Source organism: Hetaerina americana, unplaced genomic scaffold (genome assembly GCF_022747635.1).
Source record: "Hetaerina americana unplaced genomic scaffold, ioHetAmer1.1.p SCAF_19, whole genome shotgun sequence".
In the NCBI taxonomy this organism is placed as follows: domain Eukaryota; kingdom Metazoa; phylum Arthropoda; class Insecta; order Odonata; family Calopterygidae; genus Hetaerina; species Hetaerina americana.
Genome location: NW_027286752.1, coordinates 3336420 through 3351102, shown reverse-complemented (window position 1 = coordinate 3351102; position 14683 = coordinate 3336420). Strand labels below are relative to the sequence as shown.

Here is a 14683-nt window from a genome sequence, read left to right as displayed (position 1 = left end):
GGGTGGCAAGTGGAATTTTTACTATCTATAATCCTACAGTTGCTATCCCGTATTGTCCGTGGGAAGAAGGAGTCCTTGAGTCGGCTAGTCCTGGCATCTATTTCCCGAATTTTATATGCATGATCCAAGCGACCAATGTATGTAGGAGTACGAATAATCTGCGAGACCTCGGTGCTGAAACATGCGGATCTGAATTTATTTAATAATTTCAGTCTTGCATTGAATCGTCTCTCTTCTAATGATTCCCACCCCAAATCCATGAGCATTTCGGTAACGCTTTGCGTTTTATCGTAGGAATTTTTTACAAAACGGGCTGCCCGGCGTTGAACCTTCTCAATTTCCCGAATGAGACCTTTTTCACTCGGGTCCCACACGCTGCATGCGTATTCTAAATGAGGCCTTACAAGAGCGTGGTAACAACGTTCCTTGACCTTTGAGTCACTTTTGCCGACAATGCGTCTAATGAATCCCAATTTTTTATTTGCTTGACCGCAGACTTTACGTATGTGAGTCCCCCAAGTTAAGTCTTTAGTGAATGTGACACCTAGGTATTTTACCGTATCAACTACTGCTAGGTCACCTCCAGCTAATTTGTAAGCAAATCCCGTTGATCTTTTAAAGAAATTTACCACTGAACATTTATTATAATTTAGAGTCAATCCCCAGTTAGAACACCATTTAGTAATGCAATCTAAATCCTGCGCTAGAATAAAACGATCCTCATCCCCAGATATCTCCCGATAGATCACCGTGTCATCCGCAAACATCCTAATGTTACTTTTCACTTCGCGGTTCAAATCGTTAACAAAAATCAAGAAAAGTAACGGCCCGATCACACTTCCCTGAGGTACCCCCGACGTGACTCGAACGCTGTCGGAACTAGCGCCATCAAGGACTACCCTCTGTTCCCGCTCTGAAAGAAAATCTTTAACCCAACTTATAGCGCCCTTGTTTATACCCGCGACCTTTAATTTATGAATGAGTTTACCATGTGGGACCTTATCAAATGCCTTTTGAAAATCTAAGAAGATGGCATCCACTTGCCTACCTCTCTCACCAGATACAAGTAAATCATGTGTAAATAATCCTAATTGGGTTTCGCAGGAGCGGGTTTTCCTGAATCCGTGTTGATTGTCACTTAAAAAGTTAATGTTGTCAAGGTGTCTCATTATTGAACTGACAATTATGTGCTCTAATATTTTACAACAGATAGAAGTGAGAGATATAGGTCTGTAATTACTGGGATCCTCCCTGTCACCACTTTTAAAAATAGGCGTTATTTGCGCGGTTTTCCAAATCTTAGGTACTTTGCACTCTGTGAGGGATTTGTTAAATATAAATTCAAGGTACGGGGCAATGTTTGGAGCTAAATGTTTTATCACCCTAGCTGGTATATTTTCGGGACCCGGGGATTTGTTGGGTTTAATCTCATTAAGTAATTTTAGAATTCCTTGTTGGTCCACTGTTATTTTTTCCATGGGTGGAGTATGTATTGTTTCTTGGAGATATGCGGTGGCAACATCATTCGAGAAAACGCTTTGGAAGAATGAATTTAAGATGTTAGCTTTAACCTCGCTGTCTGTATGAATTACATTGCTACAATCCCTTAAGCAAGCCACGGTTTGTTTACTCCCATTTACTTCCCTAACATATGACCAGAAAGCTTTGGGGTCAGTGTCCAAGTGCTCGCAAAGTACTTTGCGTTTAAATTCCAGTAAGGCGCTACGTAATTGTTTTTTGGTTTCAATTTTAGAGGATCTATATGTGTCCCATAATTGTGTATTCTCAGGAGATGATGTGTTCACGCCTGCCCTCTTTACCCTAGAGTGTAGCATTCTCTGCTTTCGAAGGGCTTTTCTAACGTCTTTATTGTACCACCTGGGGTCGCGATTTGCTTTAACGTATTTTATAGGTATGAAATCTACGATTCCTTTTTGCATGATATTGACAAATTCTGTCCAAGTTTCTTCCACGTTGGCATGACTTAAGCGGGTTTTGAACTCGGGTAGTGAAGAGTTTAATTGATTGGCAAAAGATTCAAAGTCTGCTTTATGGTAATTATAAATTTTTCTTTTTGGTTTAACAATCTTTTTTATTGCTATGTCCAAATGGACATTAATTGCTTTATGGTCACTCAAGCCCTCATCAGTTGATACACTAATAATACGTTCCGGCGTGTTTGTAAGAAATAGATCCAATATGTTTTTTCCACGGGTGGGCATGCGTACTGCTTGATGGAGGGAGTTTCTTTGAACCAATTTTATCATGGAATTGCAAGATTCGCGATCGCGGGTCCCAGATTTAACGATATTGCTGTCCCAATCTATACCAGGGAGGTTAAAGTCGCCACCAATTATGTTTATGCTGTTATTATATTTACGTGTAAACTTGTGAATTTGATCGTTGAGGGTGTGAAGTGTTTTCAAATCTGAGTCTGGAGGTCTGTAGAAAGAGCATAAATTTATGTTGGGTTGATTGGTCCGTAGTAAGGTGCACCAAACACTTTCTATGTTATTATTTTCAAATGAAACTTGCCTGCTTTCAAAATGACTTTTAACTGCCACGAAAACCCCTCCTCCGGGTCTTGTATCTCTATCGTGTCGGTAAACTTTGAAATCTATTGGGAAAATTTCTTGGTCATTAATATCATTGCACAGCCAACTCTCTGTGCCTAATACTATATCAGCGGAATGAGTTTGGATTATGTGTTCTAGATCCGCTGATTTGTTCTTGAGGCTTCTGCAATTTATAACAAGTATAGTTAAATTATTTTGATGTTGAATAACGTCCTTATTAGTGTCTGACTGTAATTTAGGACGCCTTTGTGGGGAAGTGCGTATCACATGTCTTTCTAAATCATTGCCAGTGTTGTCAATTATGAGCAATGTGAATTTTGAAGGATGGAAAAGCGATCGGGATCAAAGTAACATGGATGTCATTTAAATTAATACATAGTTGGCATAATAACCACGATGTGAAAATGGGAGAGGTTACTTAACAATTACTTCAAATTATTTAATCCGTTTCCGCTTCGCGGTACCATTAAGCAGTATGGTGCTTCACATAACTTATTTCAAGTATACAACATCCTAATCTTCGGGCATTAGTTCTCCATAACCCCTCGCTTAATAAAACATTTTCACACGCATTTAGTGATTGTAGTCAATAGAAATGTGACAGCTCGCTAGACGAAATTCAAAGGGGGAAAAAGTGGGTGGAGGAGATATTATAAGGTAGTCGAAGGAATAACATTCAGTTTGTATACAGAATGAAAGTATGTAGAAAGTATACATAACTAATGAAGAGAATTATGCAGGTCAGACAGTTGGACGGTCATGTATACAAGTTCACTGTGATGGACCGTCCAAAACTACCTTTTACAAGTATATTACATCTGATTATGATACACGAACAAACTCACATACGCATATTGACCTTTTTTGAATGGTAGCCTCTAAGGCAACAGCTGGATAGGTGTGATCACTGAATAATCTGGGCGAACACCAAATTTTTACGAACATTCTCAGTCTTGATAGCTTGTGGTGGTGATATATCATTTGAACAACTTTTTCTGCGCCAATTTACAGTGATTCATACAGCCTGAATTAGAATAAATTCTATCATATTACAATATCATTCATTTACATTAATGGTGGGGCAATAGCTTTCTTTCAAAAGGAACATTTTTGCTTAGAACAAATAAGCTCCAGAGAAAGCACCACGATGAATATCCTAACCTTTTATACATACAGTAGTAACTCTAAAATAATTACGTAGACCTTGAATTCAAAAATATATCCATGGTGTTTATCAACTAGCTAATTTGTGATACATTCAGTACGTAAATCAACACCAAGGCTTACATCACGATTCACACAAAACCCGGTATTCTCCCCCTTCACCCAAACAAGTCCCGCACAACTGTTTCGTTACTCATTTATTATATTCTAATAACAAATCGTGCTGCTCTCTTTCGTCAATGTTAGAATTTATCGTGATAAAGAGAAGTAATTTCCTGCCTGGGATTATGTTTGCCATGAATTTTCTGCGTCGTAGTAATTTTGTCGTCCTAACTGGTGTTCACCTGTTGAAATGAAAATTTAAAGCCTGGCAGTTTTTAAGGTGCACAGTGAGTTTTTGTTGTCCATGATTATTTTATGGTTATAATCATCGGGATATCTTCCTGCACGTAGATAGTGCAGTCCAGTCTTATGAATAGTGCCATTTAATCATTGTTTGGTGAACAAGAAATTACTGCAAGCTCAAGTTTGCGTTATCAAAGAATTAACCTGTACTCCAGTATTCCTATTTCGGGCTCATGGGAACTTACTTAATTTACCATTATGAGAAACCATATCAGTGCAACCGGATTGTGTGTGACGTAAAAAGATCTAAAATCCAATTAAACGGAGTCGCAGTTTCATCTGAACGAGCAAATTTTTAAAAGGTCTAACGTGCTCCGGGGAGTGAGCAGCTTCTTTTGTGACTGTCGTGCTAGGAAGCAGTAACTACGAATAGGTACGAGGTGGTTTTTCAGGCTTTAAGAATATTCTTATGTGCTGTGACCATGTTTAAGGAAGTGTGGTATTTCATACCAGCGTGATTCATACGCAGATTTAAGTGATAGGCTTCTTAAGTAATACAAGTCTTGGATTATTTGCTGGACAACAAGCAATCTGATGCCACAATCATGCCTTATAATTTTTGCTTAGATTTTCAAATTCCCCGTCATTTTTTATAAGTATTTCATGATATGTATTGTTCTGCTAATTGTATTTCAACAGCTAACATCTGGCACTAATAAGAAAACCATTAAGTGTTAGAACGGATTTAAACTGAGTATCTCATTGAAAATGTAAGTGAAAGCGCGAGCACCGTTTCGTTTACGGTACCGGTCGATCTCGAAAAACACCTTATATCTGAAAGCAGCGTAGATTCCAATGGGAAATTAGTAGTAATACCTGGTAGGAGTTGATAAGAGCACGGATAACATGTATAATAAGGATAATATTATACCACCATTCATTCCTGTTATTTGTGCCACGAAGCGTTGCCTTACTTGATATTTCTTTATGGAAGACCAGCATTTGATTAAGGTCTTTTGAATGAAGTTTTTTGCTGTTTTTTCAATCACTGATCCAGTGCTTTGTCATGCATAGTATTTCATAAACTCTATACCACCGCAGTTTTGCAGTAAAAAGTATATTACCTTGTGATTATTTCAGTTTTACAATGAATGATATTAGGTTGAGATAATGTAGCTTACACAATATCGTTTCCATTATCATATCAGGTGAAGGAGGAGGATCGATATTTTGAATTGTATAAATATTACCTCAGCCAACATATTCCCACTTAACAACTCCTTTGAAATTGGAACTCTTTAGGCCAATATGGGTATAAAGGGCTGCAAGGTTTTTCAAGTGCAACGAGGCAATTGTAACAACTAGTGGAGTGACTTTCATCAATGGAAACTACGATTTATAGCTTAAAAAAGGATTTTTTTTCCATTTATTCATTCTTATACACACTTGAACCAATGTTACAGAAATCCCAGATATGTGCTAGCATTTTGGGTAGTATATGGCTATTCAGTTTCCCAATGATGATTTACTGCAGCTGCAACCTAAGTGACGTTGAGCCAACTCTGCCTACTCTCCTCAGGATATACATGAGTTTCAAAATTCCCTCATAAAAGAAAAGGGTGCTGCTGACCAGGTGCTCTCCGATTAGGACCCTTATAGAGGGTAGACTACCGCTGAAAAAATCAGCAAACTTTTAAAAAGTGACTCGTACTCCACAAAGTAACTGGATTAGTTAAGATCACAGGTTTTGGATATGTTTTATTGTGGAGAAGATCACATGGATCGAGTTGAAGGCAAATAAGAATGAGATGAGAGATTGATGACGGTAATTGAAAAAAGGAGCAAAAGAGCTGTTTATGGTAATGGTGGCTGTGAAGAGAGACTCTTGGGAGAGCTGGGAATAGGTAGAAAGAATTAGGCATGTGCATCAATGAGGATTGAATGTTTGAGGGGAGGAAGATGTTAATAGTGTAAAGCAAAATGTAGCAGAAGCAGAGAGACAGGATTTCACTGTTTTAAGTTCTATCCGTAAGTAGTTAGTAATGTACTACCTCACTTTCAGGTGAAACTCTCCCATTAAAATTGCAAATATACACACGAAAAATAGGATAGGGGACCAGAAGTTATCAATGAGTTACTGAAACAAATTATCATGTAACACTGGTCTATGATCTTATGTTGGAATCTCTCTAGTTGTCCTTGGGTATAAAACTTCCTCATTTTCTTCACTGAATGCATAATTTGAAGGTGAAGCTGTATAGGTGGTCCATTTCAATTGTGTGTTTGGCGACCAAGGATATACCATAACCTTTTTGCGGGCACATTCAGTTTATGCAATTCAGGAAGTGTCTGCTTGTTTTCATTGTGTATTTCCCAAGGCTTGAATAATAAATCAGTTAATTACCCACCTTGTCTTGGGAGATGCTCAGCAGTTTGGAAAGGTTTCAGTGGATTTACAAGGAAGCTCTGTGTTCTTCCTTGGGGCAGCTTTTAGCTATTTTGTTTGATAGATGAGCGTCATGAGGGATTATTCACCATTGCTGTTAGGCTAGAATGGAGGGAGATGTTTCTGGAGTTAGAGAAGTTATATCTTGCATTGCTTTAATTTTACACTTATTGCTTAATAGGAGGCCTCTCAGTTTCATATTGCATCCATTGTTAATAGTAATAGTTTTTATGATATCCAATTTTTTTTTCATAGTTAGATTTGGTTATTGGGGTGTTTGATGAGCCTGTATAGCATTGAGTGGAAGCTGGTTAATTTGTGTATGAAAGGAATCCTGTGGTTCAATCTGGTCTGTAGAGGTGGGGAATTCATGCATGGAGCCCTCTCCATCAATTGCTGAATCCAGAATATTGATGGGAATATATATCACTTTTGATGAAAAATAGTGTTTTCACTGACTCCCGGGTGTTCTGTATAGATAACTGTTGATAAAAGTTATTCTTCAGCTACTAATCTTTGTTTTTTCAATGTGATTGGATATGATTTCAGCCAAGCAGTGTTTGATGCTGTAAGGATCTTTGACAAAAGCCACTTCACTATCACACGATGGAGATTTTTGATTGAAAGAATTTTTTTTGTGTGATTAAAGGAAGAAATTTCAGTCCTTCGCTAAGAATTGCTAGTTCAAGGGCTTCAAACTTGTGTTTGGGTTGGTTGTTTACCCTAGGGTGGAACTTGGTTTTACTTTCTAAAATGATTCAACGTTAGATCAAAGGCAGCTAATTTTGTTTCAGTCGCTCCCCTCAATTACTTTCCGTTCAATTTAAGTAATTAGCCTTTCTCTCCCTCTCACCCATCCTCCTTTGACCACCATTACACGGATGGCATGCACCCCTCTTCCTCCTCCCCATTTTCTTTCACCGTTCCCCACCCCTTCTTAATAGTATCATCTTGATGCTCACCAAAAGGGCAATGTTGGTTGTGCCAAGGACATTGGAAATGCACATATGCCTCTCCCCCTTGCAAAACCTTCCCTCGACCCCTACTTACACAATCCATTGAGCCTTTGTTGAGGCTACAGGGCACCACCCCTTGCCTGCCATTATAGGCCTTCTAGGTGTTGTGGCAGTGGTGGCTAACTGATCATCAGTGATCATGCTGGACCTGTAATGCTCTTTTGTTTATTCCTTCCTTCCCCAATCCCCCCCTTTTCCCCAACATACAGACCTTCGCTCCTTTTATGGAGTTTCTCTGGTCTGTAATGTCTTTGGTTTCCACACTCATAGGTTTTTCCAAAGCTTTTAATCGACCCATCCAGTTTGATCACTGTCCAATTATTGTCCCAACCTAATATTTTCAATATTATGTATTTGTAAATTGAAAGTGTCACATTACACCTGAACCTGCATTGTACAAAGCAAAAGATATTTATTTTGTCCAGAGGTGCTTGAGAAGCCCACAATAATGTTTTGTAGTTTTCATGGATCATCCATAAAATGTCTATATTTGCCTATGACTCATATCTGGAGTAAATCAGAGTCTGAATGCTTCATTTTGCAGGGCGTGGGAAATTTTACCATATTGATTCCACATTTTTCATGTGGTTTGGCTGAAGTCTTTTGTATGAGGCAATAGGTTTTTTATTTAAATATATTGTGGTAGGAAATGATTCATTGTATTGTATGAATATATTGAGTAGATATTTGGCTAGGGGAGATTAGCGCAAGGGAGCTTAATATATTTTTGTGTGAATTGATTACTTATTGCCTTAAAGGTCACCCATATTAATGTATAATAATTGTTTTTCTACAGGGATTGGAGCTGCATGGCAATGCCTACATGAAGGAGGGTGGGCAGTGGCACACGATCTGCCATTTCCCAGTATGGGAAATGTGATCAGTCACTTCTTCCAGTCAGGCAGTGCCCTCCTTTCAGCAGCTGGGGGGATCCACCCAAGAGGGGGATCAGTGTCTGATGGAACAAGAGCTGGAGTGCATGTCCTCTTCGATGCTTTAAGAGCCAACCCTGCCGTTTCAACTCATCAGCTCGAAGGAATTCTATCGCAGATACCCAAGGTACTCTTTCCATAGTTTCTGTCCCGAAATATAAGATATGACATGTTCACAACTGTTTTGCTGAGGGAAGTTAAGACTCGTATGTTTTCAGAACCTGTGCCTTCAAAATGAAGCAGCTGAATTAAATTCAGTGTACAGGAATTTCATTTCTGTTCATGAAATATTGCGCATCATAGCTTTTGTAGCCTAACATAAACGTCACTTTGTTATGAGCAGTCAGTTTGTTGTCAAAAAGTAGGCTAGGAAAGGTTAAAAAGTAGGCAGTGGTAAAAAGGTAATAGTAATCAACAGGCTCGCTTATGGGTAATTCTCTGTCCGTTGGCAAGTCAATTATAATGATCAAGCACATATCAACATCGACAAAAAATATAAGGTATTGATGGGGAGAGGAACAGGAAGGGGAGTATTTGCAGATTTGCAAGTGTTTTACTTTCTGCCACACAAAGAATCTGAGGTGCATGATAGATATACTACCTTGATCAAAAAGTTCCCGGAATAACCACCGTGTGGCGCTCCCATCGTTCCGATTTGAGTTCTGTTTTTTTTGTTAAATTGGTACATCTGTTGTTGATATTCCCTTTAAATCTTAGTGTCATAACTTGACATTTGCAAAAGTTACGTAGCCAAGAGTACATCTATCTCTGTGTGTGTTGGCGATTTTTTACAATTGCAGAAATGGATTTAAATTTGCAACAACGAACTTGTATTAAATTTTGCGTAAAAAACGGATTTAGTGGCGCACGGACGTTGGAAATGTTGGAAAAGTGTTTCGGCAACGATTCTCTAAAAAAAACGGTCGTTTACCAGTGGCACGAGCGGTTCAGAAGTGGTCGTGAGTCAATCGAAGATGATGAACGCAGTGGCAGACCATCGACATCGAAAGTCGGTGAAAAAATTGATAAAGTAAAAGAAATGTTGGTCAATAACCGCAAATTAACCATCAGAGAAATAGCGGAGGACTTGAACATTGCCTATGGATCCGCCCAAGACATTGTGGTTAATGATTTGGGTTTCCGTCGTGTAGCAGCAAAGTTGGGTGCCAAAAGACCTCAATTTCATGCAAAAAAGAGACCGTGTTGACGTCACAAAAGACATGATTTGCGAGGCTGAATCCGATCCCACATTCATCAAAAGGATCATTACTGGAGACGAGACGTGGGTTTATGAGTACGACACGCAATCCAGACATCAGGCAAGTGAATGGCGTTCACCAAATGAGCCGAGACCAAAAAAACCACGTCGATTTCAGTCAAAAAAGAAGGCAATGCTGACGGTTTTCATGGATTACAACGGTGTAGTGCATCATGAATTTTTGCCAGAAGGCCAGACAGTAAACAAAGAGTATTATTTGGGCGTTATGAGACGTTTGCGTGAAGCAATTCGCCGAAAGAGACCAGAAATGTGGGCAGAAAACTCGTGGATTTTGCACCATGATAACGCACCGTCGCACAGTGCTATCATTATTCGTAATTTTTTGACGAAAAATGCAACAAATACCATCCAACAGCCACCGAATTCACCTGATTTGGCTCCCTGTGACTTCTTTCTGTTCAATCGAGTTAAAAAACCATTACGGGGAACGCGTTTTAGCAGCCGAGAGGAAGTAATGGAAAAATCGCAGGAAGCACTGATGGACATACCGAAAACCGACCGTAACTTTTGCAAATGTCAAGTTATGACACTAAGATTTAAAGGGAATATCTACAACAGATGTACCAATTTAACAAAAAAAACAGAACTCAAATCGGAACGATGGGAGCGCCACACGGTGGTTATTCCGGGAACTTTTTGATCAAGGTAGTATTCTGGTTGAAACATGAAATAGGTATAGATGGGTGTAGGATAGGGTTGAGCGCATTTGCACGTTATTGAAAGCATTCGTGTGTGTTTCTAAATTGCATGAATGCTTTTGTTTTCACGTACTATTTCATAGCACTGACATCAATGGCTTAATCATTTATGGCATTGCAAAGATGGGTGGAGATGACATGATGGCTGATAGATTCATCAAAAATGCAGAAAGTTCATTTTAAGTCTTGCAGAAACTCCATTTGGAAGTGTACTTCTTGTCATTGTTTTTAATAATTATTATCGATATAAGGATACATTTCTTAGTTTCTGCAAACTTTTTCTGCCAATAAACAAAAGTCTTTCGAAGCTAAGACCTTATGGTATAAGTCAAAATACATTATCCTTCATTCATTCTCTTTTAGGAAATCATTTTTGCATTTTCTTAGAATTTGCAATGCTCTGTAAATAATATATATGCTGTTAAGTAATCATTTATTATAAGCCCAGTGTTTTCCCTACTGAGATTTTGCCAATTGTGTTAACCTATTTAGGAATGCATTGCATTTAACAGTTGTATAACATATGATTGGAATGAATTGCTGGTATCCTAATATGTCCTTGAGGTGGCTGGCGGGATATAATAGAGATGAAACATTTATTTTCACCTGGACTTGCATCCCATGATTAGAATTAAAGGAAATTTTTCTGTGAAGAGGGAACTGGATAGCAAACTAGGTCACTATTGGTTTGACCAACTCTGTTGTAATTCCAAAAATCACTTCTGTTTTGCACTAGAGTGTTGTAGGCTGTGAATTTCACATTTCAGTAATGCTTTTGCCCGACTAAAATTATGGGTGCATAATTCTTGTTTTCATTGAACAGCATGAGAACATACTTCTGGTGCACAATGAGGAGGGATATAACTTGCTGCAAAAGTGTGTGGGGATCCATAACTTGGAGATGGTGCGTTGGATCCTCTCAAGGCATGCAGATGTCAACCGTGGAGCGTGCTCTCTCCCGCTTCACATAGCCTGCCTCAAAGGGTGAGTCCCAGCTCTGCCTTTTACTCTTTCCCGCAGGATGTAAAATGGATTGTTCTCAAAGTATGTATTGAGATATAAAAGTATTTTGCGTCATAGTTGACAGATTTTTGGCAGGCTTAGGTAATTTATTCAATATTCTCTTATTCCAAAGCAGGACTAATATTGATTATTTAAAGCTATCAGTTTTTTGTTTGAATTACCTAGCTTTAATGTAAATGTTATTACTACTCAATAGTGTCTAATAATTCTTTAGCAATATATTCCTGAAAACCGGTTACGTTTTTTCTGCTTGAAATGGAATGGAAAATGCTTTTCTTCTGGTAGTAGAATAGAATCAAGACAGAAAAAATTTTAATGGAGGATTGGGGTTTATTTGAATCCAAATCCAAAATAATTTTTTCATCAAATCCTGTCTCAAATCTTGAATTTAAATAAGTCTTTACATTAAAATTTTGAAATTTGTTTTATCAATGTAGTGTTTCAGTTAAATTCAAGTAAAGTTGCTGTATATAGTATATGCTTAAGTCTGCCTGCCGCCACACCATATTTACCTAATATTTTATGAATTGCTCTCTTGCAAGTGGTTGCTTTTGCTAATTGCATTAAACTCTCAACTGTCTGTGAGTGGAGTATCCTTTTTGTGGATTATCTGTGCCGCATTCTCTTCTGAGCAAGTCATTGACTCTATTCAACTATTTTGACTCATACGATGTGAATCTGCGTATGCCATGACTATATTTTCTACATATTTTGATTATCTATATTTGTCATCCATTCAATAGCACAGATAATCAAGTTTACTGTAGTTGGGATCAGAAATTTAAGATTTTCTTTAGTTTGCATGTTTTCCTACTTTAATTATCAATTTGTTTTCCACAAGGTATGTGGACATTGTGGAGGTGCTTCTAAAGCATGGTGCAAGAATTGATGTGGAGACAAGAATGTGTTGGCCTGGACCTCATAACCAGAACTGTGAAGAAAGGGGGAAATATTGTGGTAAGTGGGCACACTCCCCTTGTAGTCATATTGTCCCGAGACAGATGTCTTTTCTGAATGTGCTAATAATATTTCATTGAAGCAAAATGCAGTTATTAATTATTTTTATTTGAATTTGTTTTGTATTTGAAATCATGAGAATTTGTTTTGTATTCCTGTGATTTAATCAAGTGTGTTGAAACACCCTAAAACTACCCTGTTTCAAATGAATTGATTTTATCTTATATTTTGACTGAATGCTGCCAAGTGATAATCTATTTATTTAACTTTTAGATAATTTTTTCCGGATCCTCACAATTCTCTATCCCCAGTGATCTTCATCTAGCTTTCAATTGCAGAACTTTTTCTTTAATACTATTGAGTTAAATGGAATCAAATGTCGGTTGCATTTTCATTGAACATTGATTTGCTTCCCTGTAAACTTGCGGCTCGAAAAGTGTTTCGTACATGCAATGTAATTTCCTAAATGTGTTTAGCTTGAGATTCTAATCAAATCTTCCTCTATCTCATTCTCATTATTATCTGTGGCTATAAAATCATCATCATGCAAAAAACGTTTCCCTTTCCTTAACATTTCCATTTACGTGGTTTCTTAACCGTAATCATTTGAGAAAACATTTTCTCACAGCTACTTTTATAGTAAAATGATGAATCATAAATCAAATGGCCAATAGCATGTTAATTTGGGTGGTAAAAACTGTGACTTTCAACAATCTTCCATCCTCTTGCATGTTGGTGAGGATGAAAAAGTATCATTTTCCTGTAATTGTATCTCTCATTCTGTATGACCTCAATTTATTGATCTTGTCAAAATATATTTGCACCCTGGAGAGTTCTATAACTTGTTTAATTTGATAATTAAAAGGATGATGACAAGTGCATGATTTGTGCTAGAATTGTGCTAAGGGATGTCCATATTAAATGAGTTTGTAATTTTCCACAGACTATATTGAATTTCACTGACTTTATTTCACCAACTTGTGGCATTTTACCTTAAAATACAATATTTGGAAAATTAAAAACTCAGTTCATATGGACGTGAAATAATTCCACCAAGTGAAGCCTGAAAGTGTAATGTATTTTATTGCTAAGAGATGTTTTGAACCATGCATAATTTGTATGAAAGTTGAAATTGGTCATAATTTGCAGGAGTTTGAGGTGACTGCATACCCTCATTAGGCAAAATAATACCCTTGCTAAGTCTGGGCCATGTTAAAGTTACTCTTGGGGTTGGTAATGACATCAAAATAGTTACAGAACTATGTTTAATGCATTAGTACCGATTTTGTGTTTTATTCTAATTGTAAAAAGTTGAAGTGTAAACATGCCAGACGTTTCATCAGGATTGAAAGGGAAGAGGGGGCAAAGGTCAAGGTGTGTGGGCAGAAGTTGATTTTTAATGGGAAATGGAATGATATAGGGGGTCAAAGAAATTAAAAGTAATTAAAGCAGCTGCAGGAGTAAATAGTTATTACAGTTTCAAGTATGCATTTTTTTAACCCTGTATTTCAGATTCAATCATGTATGTCATCAGTTTCAAGCATGTTTTTCAATCCTCTTCATTCACATAGAATCCTATCAGTGATAATGATTATATTCCAATTTCAAGGTATAATTGTGTAATTAGTTACAGTTGTAATGCTACATAAAGTTGCATTTTGTCTCTACAAGTGTGCATGTAATTATTCAAGATATAAGATTGATTTTCAATGCTAATTATATCCAGTTGCTTTGAGTTTGTAAGGACTTCTTGGTGTTCTGTATGAAAAATCTCTCACAAATGTGAGGTAGATTATCATTAGAAATAAGAACTACACTCTGATCTAAAATAGATCTGATCAATAGTTTTCAGTGGTTCCCTATGTGACTCTTACCATTCGTTGCACATCTGTTTTTCAGGTATTCACGATGAGCCTATTGCAGATAGATCAAGTGAAAAACTTCAGAGCGCCATATTTTATGCCATTGACGGAGACCAGGTGAGCTAAAAAAAGCATTGGCATATTAGAACTTATCTTCTTTCCCAAGTAAAAATTCTGTTCTGTGGAAACACTAAGTTATTTGATTCTTCCTTTTGCATTTTCCCTTTGAGTCATTAAAAGCATCTATTCATTCTAGGTTTTCTAGAGTAGAGCCTAGCTAGTGTGTTCTTCAAGAAAACACAGTAGCTGAATGTGTTAACCAGGGTACTTGATAATTAGGAATAGACAGTAATTATAATTTTAGATGAGGTGGGAACATACAAAT

The 14683-nt window shown here is 37.5% G+C and overlaps 1 protein-coding gene across 4 annotated transcripts in view; it reads left to right on the top strand.

Moving 5' to 3' along the window:
* The first annotated feature begins 4007 nt into the window (after positions 1-4007).
* The window catches only part of LOC139687319 (ankyrin-3), a 30932-nt gene continuing 20256 nt past the window's right edge, over positions 4008-14683 (top strand). Inside the window, exons 1-5 of one of the 4 annotated variants that reach the window (XM_071584477.1) lie at positions 4008-4122; positions 8344-8606; positions 11280-11440; positions 12321-12436; positions 14336-14415. In XM_071584477.1, coding sequence (XP_071440578.1) covers positions 8415-8606; positions 11280-11440; positions 12321-12436; positions 14336-14415 — 549 coding nt within the window. In that variant the 5' untranslated portion in view covers positions 4008-4122; positions 8344-8414. The other 3 variants (XM_071584476.1, XM_071584475.1, XM_071584478.1) reach the window with 3 other exon arrangements.